Source organism: Apiospora marii (assembly GCF_038362585.1).
Source record: "Apiospora marii strain CBS 49790 chromosome Unknown utg000007l_segment0_segment0, whole genome shotgun sequence".
Lineage (NCBI taxonomy): Eukaryota > Fungi > Ascomycota > Sordariomycetes > Amphisphaeriales > Apiosporaceae > Apiospora > Apiospora marii.
The window spans coordinates 1,885,933-1,904,621 of NW_027117379.1; the positions used below are offsets into that span (position 1 = coordinate 1,885,933).

The 18,689-nt window shown below is 35.3% G+C and overlaps 4 protein-coding genes across 4 annotated transcripts; 2 read left to right on the forward strand and 2 right to left on the reverse strand.

The window, feature by feature from the left end:
* Positions 1-357: 357 nt before the first annotated feature.
* Positions 358-4,822, reverse strand: PG985_010977 (uncharacterized protein; the record flags this gene model as incomplete). The annotated part of the gene is made up of 8 exons (XM_066830744.1): positions 358-2,440; positions 2,494-2,793; positions 2,846-2,954; positions 3,019-3,624; positions 3,683-4,177; positions 4,235-4,427; positions 4,484-4,507; positions 4,571-4,822. 8 exons carry the CDS (start codon positions 4,820-4,822, stop codon positions 358-360), a joined length of 4,062 nt encoding a protein of 1,353 aa, XP_066681426.1.
* Positions 4,823-5,408: 586 nt separating this feature from the next.
* Positions 5,409-8,689, forward strand: PG985_010978 (uncharacterized protein; the record flags this gene model as incomplete). Its single annotated transcript, XM_066830745.1, has 12 exons — positions 5,409-5,527; positions 5,595-5,715; positions 5,777-6,372; positions 6,583-6,767; positions 6,816-6,849; positions 6,909-7,087; positions 7,151-7,640; positions 7,905-7,978; positions 8,076-8,218; positions 8,278-8,439; positions 8,497-8,586; positions 8,636-8,689. The coding sequence occupies 12 exons, from the start codon at positions 5,409-5,411 to the stop codon at positions 8,687-8,689; spliced, it is 2,247 nt and encodes a 748-aa protein (XP_066681427.1).
* Positions 8,690-8,821: 132 nt separating this feature from the next.
* PG985_010979 (uncharacterized protein) lies at positions 8,822-9,526 on the reverse strand (the record flags this gene model as incomplete). The annotated part of the gene is made up of 1 exon (XM_066830746.1): positions 8,822-9,526. The coding sequence occupies one exon, from the start codon at positions 9,524-9,526 to the stop codon at positions 8,822-8,824; it is 705 nt and encodes a 234-aa protein (XP_066681428.1).
* Positions 9,527-11,094: 1,568 nt separating this feature from the next.
* On the forward strand, positions 11,095-12,147 carry PG985_010980 (uncharacterized protein; the record flags this gene model as incomplete). The annotated part of the gene is made up of 1 exon (XM_066830747.1): positions 11,095-12,147. The coding sequence occupies one exon, from the start codon at positions 11,095-11,097 to the stop codon at positions 12,145-12,147; it is 1,053 nt and encodes a 350-aa protein (XP_066681429.1).
* Between the last annotated feature and the right edge of the window lie 6,542 nt (positions 12,148-18,689).

An 18,689-nucleotide genomic window follows, 5' to 3' on the forward strand; every position in this document is an offset into this window, starting at 1 on the left:
GTTGGAGAGGGGCGGGGGTGAAGCACCATTGAGTACAAAGTTTATGTACGTTTGACTAGTCTGCCTTAATTGAAGGTTTATTTGGAACGTCTTATGTTTTCGGTTTGGTTTTGCGCATTACATGCGTAGCTGTTACTTGGTCACGGAGTTTGGTGACTTGAAGAGTGCCCTTTGGGGATCCCTATCTGGTGGACTGCTGCTGAAATACACGCGACAGTCATTGAGATAGGTAGTAATGCAATTATAACTTCATCTCAATTGCCACGCCACTCATATACATGGAGCGATATCTCAACACCAGCACTATCCAAAAACCGCGAATTCAAGGCATTCCTAGTTTGCATTGAGTCATTTATCCTAATCCAAATCCAAAGACGGAGCACATTCAGCATCGTCCCATGTGAAACCATCATCTACCACCGCATTCCCATTGACTGGATCGCCAATCTCTCCTGTATATGGGCCCTGATGAAGTGTTAGACTCTCGGGTGCCCCCACAACATCGTTGTCCGGTGGCAGGCGTGCAGTCGCTGTTTCCAGATCGCTGGCAAAATCTTCGTCTGACCCCCTGTCCGTTGCGGTAGGATCATCGCCCATTGACTCCAGCTTTTCCGTAGGTTCGGGGTCCTCAGGTGCGTTAGAGCCGGTGGTGACTGTTGTGCCCATCGGTAATTCTGGATCACCGCTTGCTTCGCGAAGGAGGGACTGCACGCCTGGTTTCTTGGCCATCTCGAAAACAGATCTACCCTTTCCATCACGTTGATAAATATCGACTGCACCAGTATCCAGAAGAGCCTTTGAAATCTTCACAGCCCCACGTTGAACGGCAATGTGCAACGGGGTTTCGCCATCGGCATTTGGCTCGTTTATATGGTCCATTGAGTAGGGCAAGAGCAACATAGAGAATTCGGGCTCATATACCCTGCACGCATGATGAAGAGGTCGATCTCCTGTTTTGTTGTCGGTTGTGCGCATATCGTTGACGAAGCCATGCTCTAGCAGAGTCTGGAGGCACTTAAACTGACGACCCTTGATGGCTTTGTAGATCGGGCTATCTCTGGCCTGACTTTTTAGTTTCATCGTATTTTCGTCCATATGTTGCATAAGGTATAACATAGCAGATGGGTAATTGCTAGATATTGCCGCATCCAATGTTCTTGCTGAGAAGATGGTCGAAACATCTCCTGGCGGTACGAAGCTCATGACGTAATCAAATATTGAATAAACTTGCCGCATTTTAATCAATCGACCCAACCATACATTACCTCTACCAAAGATCCGTTCTTCTTCGTAGAGCTGGATAGTTTTGAATGCTCCAACAAGTATCTTTGCGTAGCTCAGTGGCGGCGCTTTCATATCAAATCTTATAGACAAAAGCGTGTCGAACATTTCTCTTCTGCCAATTTGAACAGCGATTCTTGCGAGAATCATGGAGTTATTGCTGTCGAGTTCTTTATCCTTCTGCTCTGGTGTCGCTGCTTCGACCAGCACTCGGAACATATTAGTGTCGTTGCTGATTATGGCTTGATCAAGGGATTTGAGTGTAGGTGCATCCCGCAGTTCGGCCCTACATGGTTCCTCTGCATTGCGTGCGAAGTATTCGCATATATCGATATGGCCGTTTTTCGCAGCCAAAGCTATGTGTTCACGTTCCACGCGCAGCCCCGTCGCCGACGTTGTAAGATCTCTTATGGCTTGCATATCGCCTCGTTCACATGCGTCATGTAAAGGATCCAATGGCTTGCTGGTGGAGGGAAACAATCCTGTTGGCTTGTTCGTTGGGCGTGTGTGTACTTCTTTCGTGTGTTGGTCCAAGTCCGAACGAGCAATAAAGCCGACTTTTCTTCGAGGGCAACTTTCAACAGAGCAAGTAAACGGGGCATAGTGCTGGGTAACATGTCGGTCTCTCTCCTCTCTGCTTTTGAACCCTTCAGAGAATCTTAGGCATCTGGACTTGGAACACTTGTACCGCTGTTTTCCGTTCAAGGAGAAGAAGACATCTCTAGATCGATCATCGAGAGCAGTTGTGTCGATGCCCTCAACGACTTTTCGGATGCCAGTCGACATATGCTCAAGGCGGTTTATGCTATACTTCATACTTTGAGAATTGAAGTAGCTTTTCAAGCGTTCCAAATCCTCTCCAGTGTCTTCAGACATCTGGTTGCGAGTTAGGTGTTGCATAAGCGCAATAACTGCTTGTTGGAGATGATGCAATGTTGACGGGGATAATCCGTGACTTTGTTCTATGCTGAGATTTAAATGGTCATTCCATGAGGATACAAAATAGTCCAGGAGTCCGAAATAACCGTTCAGTGCATATCCACGTAAATCCGTGGAAGGATCTGCTTTGAACGGCAACGAAACCAAGTACGCCGATGAGAAAATGGCCATGCTGGCACTGGCCTCCGGGAGATTGACGCGGTTGCTCTGGATCAGGTACCTAGTAAAGGATCAGTCTTTGTCCATATGAAGTAGTCGGATAGACAACCTTACCTCCGGGCCGTGTCATGAACCAGGCTCACCACTGGGTCGGTCCCGTCCAGGGAAACCAATGCGGACTCGAGTCGATCCATTTCAACAAATGATCCACATATACACTTGCAGCTGTCGACACGACGATTTCTTGGATTGGAAGTTCCATTGTGCGGGTCGATGCAAAATAGAGATTGTATCTCTCTCCATCTGAGTGGTCTCACAGAGCATGTCAGCCAGTCAAGGATTTGGCCTGCAGCCGCCCGTTGCGATTGCGAGCGACGGGGGTGATCCAAAATACGGATAGCAACACGTTCGTATCTAGCAGAACATTAGTCTTGAACTTCTGAGATACCGTTTGAGAGAAACATACGCCTCGTCTAAGCCTTTTGGAAAGTTGACATTCAACTCTTCATCCAACTCTGCTGTAGAGCCCTGGGCCATGAGGTTGTCCATGACAAGCCTAGCGTAAAGGAACATCGCTGGAAGATGATTAGCAAGGGTTATTGCTGAGCGGAAACACAGATAAAATTCGTGGCTGCTAACCATTTGATGAGGCTACCACCTTCTGAACGATAGCTTGCTCCTCATGAGAATCCAGTGAGAATCGTTGTGCGACTCCGGACGCACGAAATCCTGCGAATGATCGGATATCGTCAAGGTGGAGTGCTGAGGTATCCAGAAAAATGGATGGGTAGTCACAAAGTATGTGATCAACCAGGCCATCTCTTTGCCCTAAACACAATAGCCGAATTTCTGAGCCCTCTCTGACGCAATTGGGGATGACAGACTTGAGGAACCATTCCAGAACTCTTCTAGACTCCTGTCCATCACTGTGGTGGTTACATTCGTCCAGACCATCGAGAACAATGGTGCACCTTGTCTGAGTTGGGAGTAGCTCGGCTGCCCAATTCTGGAGTGTAGCCGTTTTCTGCGCTTCTGTCGTACTGACCGAGCAGCATTTCTCGTATAGCACAAGGGCCAAAGTAGCATCTTGCCGTATCATTTGAACAAGAAAGGCTCGCAGCATATGACTCAATGTTCTTTTATCGTTGTCGGCATGCTTGAAATAGAAATACAAGAACGAAGTGTGATTGGGGTCTTGCTGAGCCGAGAAATGACTGATTATACGTGCAGCCAGGGACGTTTTTCCTGTTGTGGGAGGTCAGTACTAGAAGCGTAATTGTATTTGGCCCTCAAATCCACATACCTGCACCTGGCATGCCATGAATGAACAATGTACAATCTGGAAGGACCCGGGACTGCATCCAGTTCAAAAAGGAGGGGCTCTGGAAGATCCAGGTACCAGAGTCTCCATGGCACGACGTTAAGGCCATTTGCTGGTCAGCCTGGTAATCGGGCGGGTCAAGTTTGGTGAACATAGAATTCATCTTCTCCAGAGGAAGATCTCGCTGCAATGTCGCTATAATCTTCCCGGAGGACTGGGTCAATCCGTAAATCTGAGCCGAGAGAACTTTGTATACGTCACCAACTTTGTCGTCTAATCTGTCAAAGTTAGCCGAGGACTGATATGCCGTGTTCTTGAGAAACTGCAGTGTTTTGTCCCTGCTTTCTTGAATTCCTGCTACAGCTGCGTTGAGTCGTTCATCCAGGAGAAGAGCCCTGTGGCGTTTCAGACTCTCAAGTATGGGGTTGAATCTACTTCTGAATGTTTTCCAAGTCGAATCGAAGCATGTTCTCCAACCTTCAGGCTCTCTGCATTAGATAATTATTGATTTTATACTTGGGTATGATATCTTACCTGGCCTGGCGAACACATCCATTGCGTTGCGGTGAAACTCCAGAATATCACAGAAATACTTCTCAAGGACTTCAAGGACTGCAGGCGCTTCCTTGAACAGTGTTTCGTATTGCTTGAGGCTTGGAATTACCTCGCCGATCTCGACATAGGTGTCCAGCAATTGTTCTAGTGTCTGGACACGTGTGCCTGCCATCTTCAGGAGCAAGTTAGTACTCCAAGATAATGTCCGTGAATATCAGAGTTGAATACCATGAGTGCAAGCTTGATCGGTCCCTGCAGAGCTGTCAGCGGACAGGTCGGAATGTTGTTATGTTGGCCCAAAAGTGTCATTCTTACCCAAACAAAGGCCACGACCTCTGAAACATTGAGAAATATCTGGACCAGCTGTTCAATTTGAGTCATAGCCTCCAGGAACTTTGAGAGTCTGTTTAGACTACGCAGTTTCTTTTGAGACCCATATCGTCCTTGTATGGACTGAATCTCATCTTTGACGTTGTCTAGAGACGACGCAACGAAGAATTTCTTCTGCTCATCCGTTAAGCTCTGTCGAAACTTTTCGATGGCCCGGTTCAAGACAGTGTCGGGCATCTTTGTCAATAAATTCTAGCATCTACACGGAAAGAATCGCGAAAAGAATGCCATCAAGATGCGAAAGTTTGATACATATTGAAAGCCTGGGGTTCTCTCTCTGTTTCTGTAAAGAGTCTGCATGGGAAACTCGGTAGGATTCGAGTCCAAGGCAGAATGAACCAACTTGGGGGTGTTGGGCTCGCTTTGGCAATTAATTGGCTGTGCCATGCCCCTTCCAAGCCGTGCTTATGTCCCGTGACATTGCTTACCGCCAGTCTCCAGTTTGGAATGGGTGGCTCTCAGCTCGCCAGAGCAGTAGCTGCAGCTGCAGCCACATACGGGTGCATGATAGCACAGCCCACCTGGCGTATCGCACGGAGGAATACGCCTGCAAATTACGCCTAAAGAAAATCAATTTATTGTACCTCTCCTCAATTGTCAATTGGGGGTGCCCGATGCAGGCAAGCATTTCCCACCGCGACAATATGTTGGACATTTGTCTGTCAAGATCGACTGACGGGTATCTCTTGCAGTCTTGTTGAGAAGCCCATAATAGACCTAATCAAATGCCTGTGTTCTATACATTTATCCAATGCTGACAGCAATGAGTCTTAAGCGGGGACACTCAGGTACCCCGGCTGGAGAGGATGCGGAAAGGGCGAAGCGCCGCTGTGTCCCATTAGAAGTTACATGCACTGTCACAGACAATTGGCCTCCCAAGTCGTAAGTCAGATAGTCCAAACTCAGCGCACCACTTCCTGAAAGCAAACTGATTGTATCTCGGGACTAGTAAAGAAGATGAGCCTGAACTCGAAGACACAATCGAAGATGAAGATGATTTTGCTCCTGAAAGCATGCACATTGATATGCCATCGCCACATGTATCCACCGAGATCATTTGTTACGGAGCAGTACGTCAATCCTTTCCCAACTACTCAAACTTTGACCGCATAAGACTAAATATGGGCCAAGTTATGCGATGTGAAATTGAAAATGGAGTCAACATCGCTTCAGGATTTCTCGACCACAACTTGGAGCCGTTTTCACGAGCTCGACGTAGTCCAAATCGGCGACAACTACTACATGAGGCAAGCTGGGACCGAGAAAGAGATGGGTATCTTGGACATCGTTACTGCAGAGCTTCTCAAGTCACTTTGCCAGCGGCCCCAGATAACGCACACCGCTGTCCTAGATGCATCCGCTCTCCCGAAGCTCCCCAAGAAGAACATACCCCAGCACGTTGTCATTGACATATCCATCAATCTGTCTGGACCCATTCATATGATAGATGATGTCGGAGCTGCCCTGACAAAAGCGAGTGGGTTTCTACAGCATCCGTATTTCTTACCTGCCGCCACGCCATATGTCAACCCACATTACTTTTATCCCGGTGGTATGAGAACAGATCTGACGCATCTAATTGGACCCCCGATGGAAGAAACAGAGGATTCGGATCTTGCTCAGGGCTTGGGAGATGTATTGGACAGCCTCGCCGACTCGGAATGGTCCTCCTCCCTGGAATTAACTCTATCGTCGTTAGAGGGGAATATTACTACCGCTTTGAAGAGGTAAGATCAACATTCCACATTATCCACCACGGTATTCTAAAAGCCTGGCATATACCTAGCCACCAAAGAGAAGGAATCATCTCGATTCTGAAAAGAGAAGAAGGGGGCTACACTACATCTGCCACTAATATACTGAAGAGTTATATCGGAAGCAAGTGAGTGGATCTTTGTTCTTCATATGATGGTATAGACTATGGCTAAACAATGCAGAAGAGACTTTAAGAGCCACTTAAGTCCACTGACTGGCGGTATTGTTGCAGATGTTATGGGCCTCGGGAAGTCTTTGACGATGCTAAGCGCTGTCGTCTGCTCAATGCAAAGTGCAGAAGAGTTCTCCCACTTGGACATGGGGATTCCAACGACAAGGGCAACACTCATCGTCGCCACGTCGCCGCGTATGTGACACCCCCCACAAATACCATATATTTCCGCTAACTGATCAGAGGTCATGGGGGTCTGGAAATCGGAGATCGAAAGGTAGGCTCCGCATACATCAGAAGTGGCCCCTCATGTTTGCTGATAATGTTTTGTCCAAGGCATATCAAACCTGGTACATTACGCCTCTGCATTTTCCATGGCAGTGGCCGCGCAAAGACACCAGAAGATATGGTTGATAACGATGTTGTCTTGACTACATATCATACGTTGGTTGCAGACTGGAAATCTCACAGGCTGCTCCAGAAACCAATGTGGTTTCGTGTCGTCCTAGACGAAGGTACGATCGCCTGACCTGGTGGTACTCGTAATTTGACCCGTTCTCCAGAACTGACCTTCATAGCACACTGGATCCGAAATACCACGTCCCAGCAGTTTAAGGCCGCAAGAGACCTCAAGGCCCAAAGAAGATGGTGTCTCAGTGGCACCCCAATCCAGAATACATTGGATGACCTGAGGTCTTTGCTAGACTTCCTTCACTTTGAACCGTTCTCAGAACCAGGATTCTTCCGAAAGCATATCATTGAGCCGCTACATGTCAACTCCCTTGACCCCTTCCGAAATCTACGTCTACTGCTGCGCATCACATGCTTCCGCCGTACAGCGGAGCTGCTATGTCTCCCACCGCATGAGACCACAGAGGTCGACGTATCGCTGACTGGTATGGAAACACAGCTATACGAAGGAATCCTGGATCGCTGCAAGGAAGAATTCGAGGAGATTTCGTATGGAAAGTCGTCCAAGAAGCGGTATACTGTGCTGTTCGCTGCTACTATGAGGCTACGCCGACTTTGCAACCACGGCACATTCAAAGAACCCCAAACCCTGCCAGGGTCAGTGACACCAAAGCGGAAGGGGAAGGCCGCATCGAGAAAGAAGCTGGCGAAGTCCACGATGAGCTGATGTGTGCATATTGTTATGGAGACAATGCAGACATCAGTGCCGATATGGGTGCTCTCGAAGTGTGTCCCGAATGTTCGAGGGTCTTGGATCAAGGCACAGCCCCTCGGTCCTCTTTGAATGGAGGTAACGGTACACTGGACCCCACAAGCGTTTACCAGCCATCTGCAAATATGAATCTCTCCAACATCTCTCAGGAAGGATACCCCGGTTTCTCCTCTAAGCTCAATGCTGTTGTTAATAACATCCGAAGCTCTCCATCTTCAAAGCAGTGAGTGCCACCCCTGCCCCTGAGTTGATTCCAGCCGCGCTGATTTTGGAGTAGTCTTGTCTTTACGTCCTGGCGTTTGACTCTTGATCTTCTACAGCTCCTGCTGGCTCGACAGGCGGTCCCGAACAGTCGGATAGATGGACAGACCTCATTCGCCGAGAGAGAAGTGATCCTCCAACGATTCTCTCGAGAAGATGGACCAGGTGTCTTGCTTCTGTCAATTGCAACCGGGGCAGTCGGGTACGTCGCAGCACATCAGTCTTCTATCTATTTTCGACTCTAGTGCTGTTGACTAATAGCTCAAGAACAGCTTGACTCTGACGGTTGCTGACCGAGTACACATTGTCGAGCCTCAGTGGAACCCCTCAGTCGAAGAGCAAGCCATTGGCAGAGCTTTGCGGATTGGGCAACATCGCAACGTCACTATTTACAAGTATATTGCAAAGCGTACAGTTGAAGAGGTAATGTTAAGTCCTGCCAAACATTGATTGAAGAAATCATGTGCTGACTCTACCAAGAATATCGTCTTTCTTCAGAAGCGGAAGAGTCATCTGGCAAAGATCTCTTTTGACGGGCACGCCGGCAGCCAAGGTGAAGAAAAGCTTGATGTAAGTTCCCTGAAAAGCGAGGGATTGATTCCCACTGATAGTCTTCTAGGACATGCTGTTTGTTCTTCAGCATGGGTCTGCGCAGCACAGGCGGTCTGGTTAGGGATGGGTCGCATTCACATCTATCGGTTCTCTCTTTTGATATTTCATTAGGTATCTCTGCAAGATATATAAACCAACTGAATTGAGTGTCTTGTATATCGGGGGTATTTAGCTATTGAAAACGACAAGTATCTTATTTCTCAGTCGCATAATTCCGCCAACTCCGCAACACAAACGCCATCCTCTCCTCAGTACTCCCCACACTGCGAGGCAAAACCACGTAGCTCAGCCGCGCCTCCTTGAGCACCTGGCAGAACACCTCGTGCGTCCGGAACCACTCCTCCCTGCTCGTGGGCATCAGCCGCACCCCGTCGTCCGTCAGCCAGTCGACCCCGGCCTCGCACAGCACGATCAGCGACCCGGCCATGCGGTCGCGCATCCCCCGCCACTCGGCCGTCATCAGGCTCCTCGCCGCGCCGGGGCCCACGTACTGCCACGCGTACGCGACGGGGTCCAGGGCCGACCGGTCCGATACCAGCCAGTGCGGATGCTGCGACCAATTTGATTTGGTCGACTTGGCTGCCGCTTCGTGTTCCGCGCGCGCCTGGCCCGCCAGGATACGGCGTTGCAGGTCTAGCGACCGCGTGGGCGAGGCGCGGATATCATTGACAGTGAAGCAGCCGGCGGCGGCGCCGCCATGCCGTCTGGAATCGCAGGGACTGGTGATGCCGCGCTGTCGCAGTAGGGTGCGCGCGACTTCGTGGATCACGGTAGGAGGGGTTGGCAGTTGGCGGAAGTGGGCTTCGAGCGCGTGGACTAGTGTGGTTTTGCCTGTACTCTGGGCTCCTATGATGTAGATGCTTTGTGGTGGTGGTGGTGATCGCTGCGGATGCTGCATTCTAGCAATTGGAGAACAAAACGCGTATAAGTGGCTTGTAGGTAATACTAGATTGGAGGCTCAAGACTAAAGACGTCGCGTCGCGTTGAGTTGGATCCGGAGATAACACAAAGCATTGGCATCTGGTTGGCTAATCCAAGACGGCATCGTATGATGATCGGGCGACCACGTGATCGCCTTCACCGTAATTCACTGTGTCTTGTTTCCTCAGCTTGCCACAAAATGTTAGGCGACCAGATGGTCGAGATTGTGTCGAGGGCATCGGCGATGCACGTCGTTCACGATTGAGCAGACAACAAGAGGCAATACGCCCGGCAGCCAGATTCACGCGTAGTTCATCTACGATCCAATGGTCAAGCTGTCACGCTGGACCCCGGAACATTGTTGCCCCATCATGGATTGGATCTTAGAACAAAGCAGTGGCGCCTTGCTTATCAAGAAACCACAGATCCCAATATGAGCGTGGGGGATGAGAGCTATCGCAGGACAACGGCCAGCGGCGGCGCGTCCTGCGGTAGTGGCTTGGCAGATGTGACAATAATTTACATATCGACTAGGCTCACAGGGCCAGGCTGAGCCCGAAATAGAACCAAATCGACGTATGCAGGCTGACTGGCATAACACCTTCAGCTAAGTACCTCTCTTCTCTACCTGCTATGCCGAGCTGTGCCCCGCCATAACGACGTAGCACCGGCGCAGCAAGCCCACTGAGTGCACCTTGTGTGCCCACACCAAATTCTAGGCTCCTATAGGAAGCCGTTCAGGGTGTGCTAGCTCATCAAAGTGCGCATTTAATATCTAGCCGACTTATTTTTGGGACAGCCTGACTTTATAAATTTGCATATGATCCTGCAAGTACCCGCTCGACCCCTGGGCTCCAGTTCCCGTCGCGATGACTTCGGAAGTACCATTTCGGCATAGTAATTCGCCGCGTTATATCGAAAAAGAGGGTTGTTTTTCCTAAGACCGAATACTTCAGTTACTGCATGATTTAATCATACCATGTTTCGATCCTAACCGTTGTTAAACCCGAAGACGGCGGTAACGTTGAGGCAGGGAATGACTTCTCGCGACCCCTGCGCCTTTTGCCAGCCTGATCCCCATAATCTTGGGATCTACCCATGTAATTACCTATGCATCTTGCCTGAAGTGCACCGCACTTGTGTTACGCCACAGAATAGCTTTGTTTCCTTCTTCTTTCTAATATAAACTCTGTCGACGACTCCCTGACTTGCTGATGTGCATAAATGTGCTGCCTGTTCCTGTTTTCTACAGTCTCGGTCCCGTAACTTCATATTTACGACCTCCTATCATATACTGGATCCTCTGGCACCCATACCCTATTGGGTGTCCTCAATTATTGTCAAAACGGTCCTCATCTCCCCGCCATGTCTCAATCTACCGCACCCGCGACGGAGTCAATGGAATCTGTAGCTGACACCACTATCGCTCCGGCTAGAGAAGCAGACAATGAAATGGCCAGGGATGGAAGTCATTGCTGTGAGCAAGAGGCAAAACCTCCAAACGCAACGGAATTGGTTGCTGTGAGATCTTGGGAGCCTGGCCTAATGGCTAACGCGCCCTGGGCTTTCATATCGGCTCTTCTCGGTACCATAGTCTGGTTCGGCGCCTGCATCGGAGTCGTTTATGCCGCCGACCGGACGAGAACTACTTCCTGGGCGATAGCCCCCACCGTCGTCCTGGCTATACTTGGGCCATTGGGGAGCATGCTGCTGCAGTATGCGCTCTCCCGTGGATTGGCCATTACATGGTGGAAGTCGGCCCTCGACGGAACGACACTAGGCACTCTTCACAGACAATGGGATCATGGGACTAGCGTCTGGGCCGCAACAACCTCAGGAACGCACATAGATAGGATTGCCTTGGCAAAGATCATGGTGCTATCGGTCTTCGCCGTTAACCCGTTGCTTCAGCGAGCACTCACGACCACTCTGTCGACGGAACGTAACAACGTGAAGATGTCAACCGCCGCAGCCACGAACATTCAGTCATTCCACGACATGAATTTTACTGACGCTTATATGGATGCTTTCTACGATCCTGTTCAGCTCTCCCCTCAGATGACCAGGGTTATGCAGCAGTTTAGCAAGCGGGAGCCCATCACTGGTGCCTTTTCGGGCTGCACTGGCAACTGTTCCGGGACACTTGAAGCTGCTGGTATTGATGCTCAATGTCATACGGTTCGAAACACGAGCTTCGTAGCCAATTATGGCAAAGGGGGCGGGGGCGAAACACTGGTTTTCAAAACCGGTACGAATGTCATGAACTACCATACAGGCGCAAATTTCAACATGACCATCGTCTATGCCGACACAAAGATAGATCCCAACGACAAATATTCATCGTACGATCAGATGAAGTCCTGCCGCGGCGTCTTGACGACGGTGACCTGCGTTCTCCATCACGCCGTCGTGGCCTACCCGTTCTCGCAGCGCGAAGACGGCGTCATCATCCCCGAGACGCAGCCGGCCCGCCTTCGCGTCCTGTCGACCGAGCCCACGACCCCGAGCGGCCACCAGCCGCCGAACCGCGAGCCCGTCTTCGGCGGCCTGAGCATCGCGGCCGACAGCATCCTCAACTCGACTATTGTAAGGAGGTGAAGGGATTGAATTAATTAATAAGAGAAGAACTATTATATATATATAAAAGGAAGTTTAACCTTATATATTTATATATTATAAAATATATAAATTAATATTTTATACTTTAACACTTTTTTTTAAATTATATACTTATAATATATTCCTAATTTTATATTAACTTTTTTATAATTATAGCTTATATTTCTTATTTTATTTTTTTATAATATATATATAATTAATAATTTTTAAATTATTAAAACTTTAAAAAAGTATATTTTTAATAATAATTTAAAGCCTTTAATTTATATAGCTTAATAAGTAAGTAACCGGATATAAAGGTATACATTAAGTTAAAGGTTTAAATCTTTTTAAAGGCGCCGTTTTTTTAACCTTTATTACGATAAGAAATAGGGTCTCCTATCGTACCACGCCGGACCGGTAAAAGCCGGCGGATCGTTACGGTCCGTAATTACGGTTAATACGTATTAATAAAACGTTTTAATATTTATATAATTAGTTTATAAAAAATTAATTTATTTATATAATACCGGGCTCGAACCCGGAACTTAATACGTAATATTTAAATTAAAATCCGGCAACTTAACTAATTAATTAAAAACTTATTATAATTATTAAAATTTTATTTAATATTATTATTTATATATTTATAATAAGTTTAATACGGTTTTTTCGATATAGTTTTTAATCGATTAATAAGGTATTTACCTTTCTAAACCTATAATTATTTTACGGAACTTATTTATTATATCGACCTAATTAATTAAATTATATAGCGGCCCCGCCGTAAAATAAGGTCTATTAATATTCGGGTAAAACCGAAAGATAAAAAAAAAAAAAAAAAAAAAATAATAATTTAAATATATATTTTTTTAATTATTTAATATAAATATTAATCTTTTTTATATTAAATTTAATTATTATTAATATAAACTTTATTTATTTTAAAATTAAAACCTTATCTTTTTTTATAATTTTTATAAAAAATTTATTATTAATCGTTTAATATATTTTAAAAACGAGTTATTAAATTAAAGTTTAAAATTTTAATATTAACGTTTTAAAATATAAAGATTTTATTACCTTTAATTTTAATTAATTCGGTTATTATTTATATATATTAATATTTTTATTAAAAATTTCCGAATTAAAAACTTTTGAAAATATTAAATAAAATTAATTATATTATATAATCGCTTTTAAATATATAAATAAATATTAAAAACGTATTTTTATTTTTAATATTAATTATTTATAATTTTTAATTATTTGTATCGGTTTAATTATTAAATAATATAATATATAAATAAATATATAAAACTTTTAATATTTTATATCTTTAAAAAAAAGCGTTAATTTTAAAAGTTTATATAAATAAATTAATAAAGTAAATACTTAAAGCGATTAATAATATAATCGAAATTAAAATTATTTTATTTATTTTAAATAAAATTTATTAAAAAAATAATAAAATTATTTATCGATTAATAAAGAATTAATTTATATAAATTATAAAATTATATAATATAAAATAATTATATTATTATTATTTTTATAATATTAAATAATCGCGTTTATTATAATATAAAATATTTTTATATAAAATATATAAAATTATAATTATATAATAAAATTATAATATAATATAAATTAAATTTTAATAATTATAAACTATTTCTTAATAATTATTAAAATATTTAAAGGTCGATTTTAATAATTAAAAATTATTATTTAATAAATTTTAAAATATTTTTAAATAATTTAAAAATAAATCGAAATAAAGGCTTAATAAAATTATTAATTATTTATTATTTTATTAATATAAAATATATATTAACTTTTTTTAAAAGTTATTTTTTTTTTAATTTATTTATTTTAAATATTTATATATTTTATATAAATATAAAATTCGAAATTTTTAATTAAAATAATAATTTTTTAATTATTATTATAAATAATTATAATAAGTAACGGTTTATTATATTAATAAATTTATAATTTAATAAATAATAATCGTAATTAAATTATTTTTTTAACAGTTTAAATTTCTTTTATTATTTTTATTTTATAAAAAAAGAAAATAATAATTATAAATCGTTTAAAATATTAATTAATAACTTTATTATTTATATTAAATATATAGTTTATTATTAAATACTTTATTTTTTAATTTTTAATTTAATTAATATTAATAAATTTAAAAAATAATTATAAAGTTCCTTAATAAATAAATTTATAATTTAAAATATCGTTAAAATATTTAAATATCCTTTTAATTTTTTTTATATATACTTTATTAAATTTAATTATAAATTAATTATAAAAAAAAACGGTATATATAATATTTAAATATATATTAAATATAATATATATTAATAATTTAATAGTTTTAATATATTATATTTTATTTATAAATAAAATTTTAAAATTTTTTTAAAAAAAGATTAAAAGGAATTATTTTTATAAAAATAATATAACCGTTATTTCCGAATAAATTAAAATTTTTTAAAATTTTTTTAAAATAAACCTTTTAATTAAAAAAAATTATTAATTAATTTTTTTTATATTAAATAAATATATTAAAATAAAAAAAAAATATAAATTAAAGTTTAATATTTTAAAATATTAATTTAATTTTATTTTTAAAACTTTAATATTAAATATCGAAAGTTTTATAATAAATAAATTATTTATATAAATAATAATATAAATTTTTTTATTAATAAAAATTTTTATATTAACGTTTAACGGTTTAAATTCGATCGTTTTAAAAAAAATAATTAATATTTTATATTAAATTTAAAGAATTTATTTTAAATTATATAAAGTTTTATTAAATTTATAAACTTTTTTAAAATTATTATTAAAACTTATTAATTATTTTATATAAATTTTATTAATAATTATATTATATAAAAAAACTATTTTAATATTTATTTATTTTAAATATAATCTTTATATTATAATAATAATAAAAAATATTTTATAATTTATTAATTTAATTATTAAAATAAAAATTTTATTATTATTAATTCTTTTTATTTATTTAAAATTTTATATAATTTATTATATTTTATATTATAAAATTTTTTTTTATAATCCTCGTTTTATTTTATATATTTATTTTAAATTAAAAACTTTTTATTTAAATAATAATTTATTAAATATATAAATACCGTTTTATATAAAAAAATTAATTTTATTCTTTATAATTTCGAATTATTTAAATTATTATAAATTTTATTTAATTATTTTATAATTAAAAAGTTTTATTAATTTAATTATAATTATAATTATTATAATAAAAATTATAATAAAAATTAAATAAATTTAAATTATTTAATTTAATAATTTTAATAAAAAAAAATATTAACGGCGAATATAATATATTATTTTTTTATATTTTATTAATTTAAATATAATTTTAATTTTAAAAATTATTAAAAGATATTTTTTAATTCGAAGCGTAATAAAAAATATTTTTAAAAACTTTCTTTTAATTTTATTATTATAATTTTAAATTTTAATAATAAAAAAATTTTTAATTTAAATATATTAAACGTTATTATTTTAAAAATTAATAAATTTAAAGTCGAAAATAATAATATATATTATATTATATCGAAATTGTCGTTATTTATTCCTTTATTATTATATATATAACCGTTTTTTAAAATTAATATAATATATTATAAAATATATTATTATAAATTATTTATATCGTTATTATAAATAATTATTATTAATATTTATAAAAGTTTAAAAGTTTTTAAATATAATATATAAATTATTTATATTATTTTTTTTTTAATTAAAAGCTTTTAAATTTTAAAAAAGTACGGAATTATTTTAAAAATAATTTATTATTATTTATTTAAATTTTTTTTTAATATATATTATATATAATTAATATAAATAATATAAAATAAATAAATAATAATATAAATTAATAATAATTTTATATTAAAATAAATAAATATTTTAAATAATAAAATTAAAAAAATTAAATTTTTAATAATAATAAATAATAAATATTAAACCTTTTTTTTATTATAACCCTTAATTATAATTATTTATTATCCCTTACGATATAAAATTTAAAATAAACCCGGAACTTATAATAATATTATATTTAATTATTAAAAAAAGAATTATTTATTTATATTATATAAGCTTAAAATTTATCGGAAATTATTTATATTAAATAATAAAATTCTTAAAATTAACGTATATAAATATCGATTTTATATAAATTTTTAAAAAAAACTTTTAAAAATAAATATAAATTCTTATAATAAATATTTTTTAAAATTTATAATTTATTTCTTTTTTTTATTATATATATATATATATATATATTATTATTTATTACTTTAATCTTTTATATATTATTAAATATATATATAATTATTAAATTTTAATATTTATTTATATATATTATAATAAATATTAATATTAATAATAATATTATATTATATACGCCTGTAAAAAGTATTTTTAATAACTTTAAAAAGATTACTTTATTAATTATATATTATAAAGCTTTAAAATTAAAATATTTTATTAAATTTATTAATTTATTAAAATTAAAATATCCCGATATTATTAAAATTATTAATAATATAATACTTCGAAAATCGAAATAAAAAATAATTTTATATTTATACTTTTTTTTATTGTTTAATAAAAAATAAAAACGAAAAAAGAAATTAAGAAAAACGATAATCGATTTTCTCGCGATTTTAATAACGAATACCGCGTTTTTATAAAGTTAAAAAAAAGTTATATAGATATAAAAAAAGAGGCCGCGTTAATTTTTAATCGTTATTCGGAAATTCGCTATAACGAAATAACGAAATAAATAATATTAAAATATTAATAAATAAGAAATAAAATAAAATTAATAAATAATTATTTAATAAATATATTATTATCGATTTATTATTAATTAATTATTATATAATTAATTAATTTATATATTTATTTAATTTAATTTATTATATAAAAAATAATAGGTTTTATATAAATTTTTTTTTTAATATAAATAATAAATTAACGTCCTTTATAAGATAAAATTTATTATTATTATATAAAATAAAATCGATATATAAATTTTTTTTCTTTTATATAACGTTATTTATTTATTTAATTTTTTTAATTTTAATTAAAATTATTTAATTAAAAATATTATTATTAATATAATTTAAAAATTTATATTAAATATTCCGATTAAATAATATTAATTTTTTTATAAATTTAAAATAATTATAAATATTAAAGGTTAAAAAATATTATTAATTTAATTTTATAATATATTAAATTTCTTATAATATTTTATTAATAATTTTATTATTAAAATTTATTATATATATAATAAATAATTTTTAAAAATTTAAATTAAATATTAAATTATAATTTAATTTAAATAAAAACCGTTTATAATTTTTTTTAAATACTTTAACGACTTATTTTATTACGTTATTCAATTAATATTAATCGATAAAAAAAATAATAAAAATAATTCTTTTATTAAAAAAAACTTTTTTTAATTTATAATTTATAAAAATTAATTTTTAATCGATAATAACGAATTAATAATATTATCTCAATAATTTATAATAATTAAAAAATAATTTAAATTATAAAAAAAACTTTTTTATATTAATTATTATAAAAATTTATTTTATTTATAATTTATTATTTATAATAATTATTTATTATATAAATTTATTATAATTTATAATATTTTTTAATATATTAATAAAATTTATATATAATAATTTAAAGTTATATATATTTTATTTTAATATTTTTTTATAAAAGTATTTTTTTATTTTTTTTTAATATATTTAAAATATACATAATAAAGCTTTAATAATTTAATATCGATAAAATATTTTATTATTTTTTTTAATATATCTTTATTTAAATAATTTAATTATTTATATTAAATTTATAAATTAAAATTAATAAAATAAAAATATAAAGTTATATTAAAAGCTATAAATTTATATTTTTTATTTAATTAATTAATTAAATATAAATTATTTTAAAAAATAATAAAAAAGAAAATTAATTTACTTTTAATATTAAAAACTTAAAAAAAAAAAGGAATTTTATTTCTTTTTTTATTAATTAAAAAACTAATATTAAACTATATTTAAATTAAAGAAAATATATTATATTTAATAAAATAATTTATATCTTTTTTTTTAATTAATAAATTAATAATTAAATCGTTAAACGTTTTAAATATAATATATTTATTAATAATATTAATAAAATCGATTCTTTTATAAAATTTAAAATCGTAAAGATTTTTTTTAATATAATTTAAATATTATAATATATCGATATTTAAATAATAAATATAAATAAATTAATTAAATAATTTTATTTTATTATTTATATTTATAAAATTTACTTTAAAAAATTATTATTATATAATAATAATAATTTTTAATTCTTTAAATAAATTATTTAAAATATCGATTATAATAAATATTAATAAAATAATCGTTATAAAGTAATTATTTTATAAA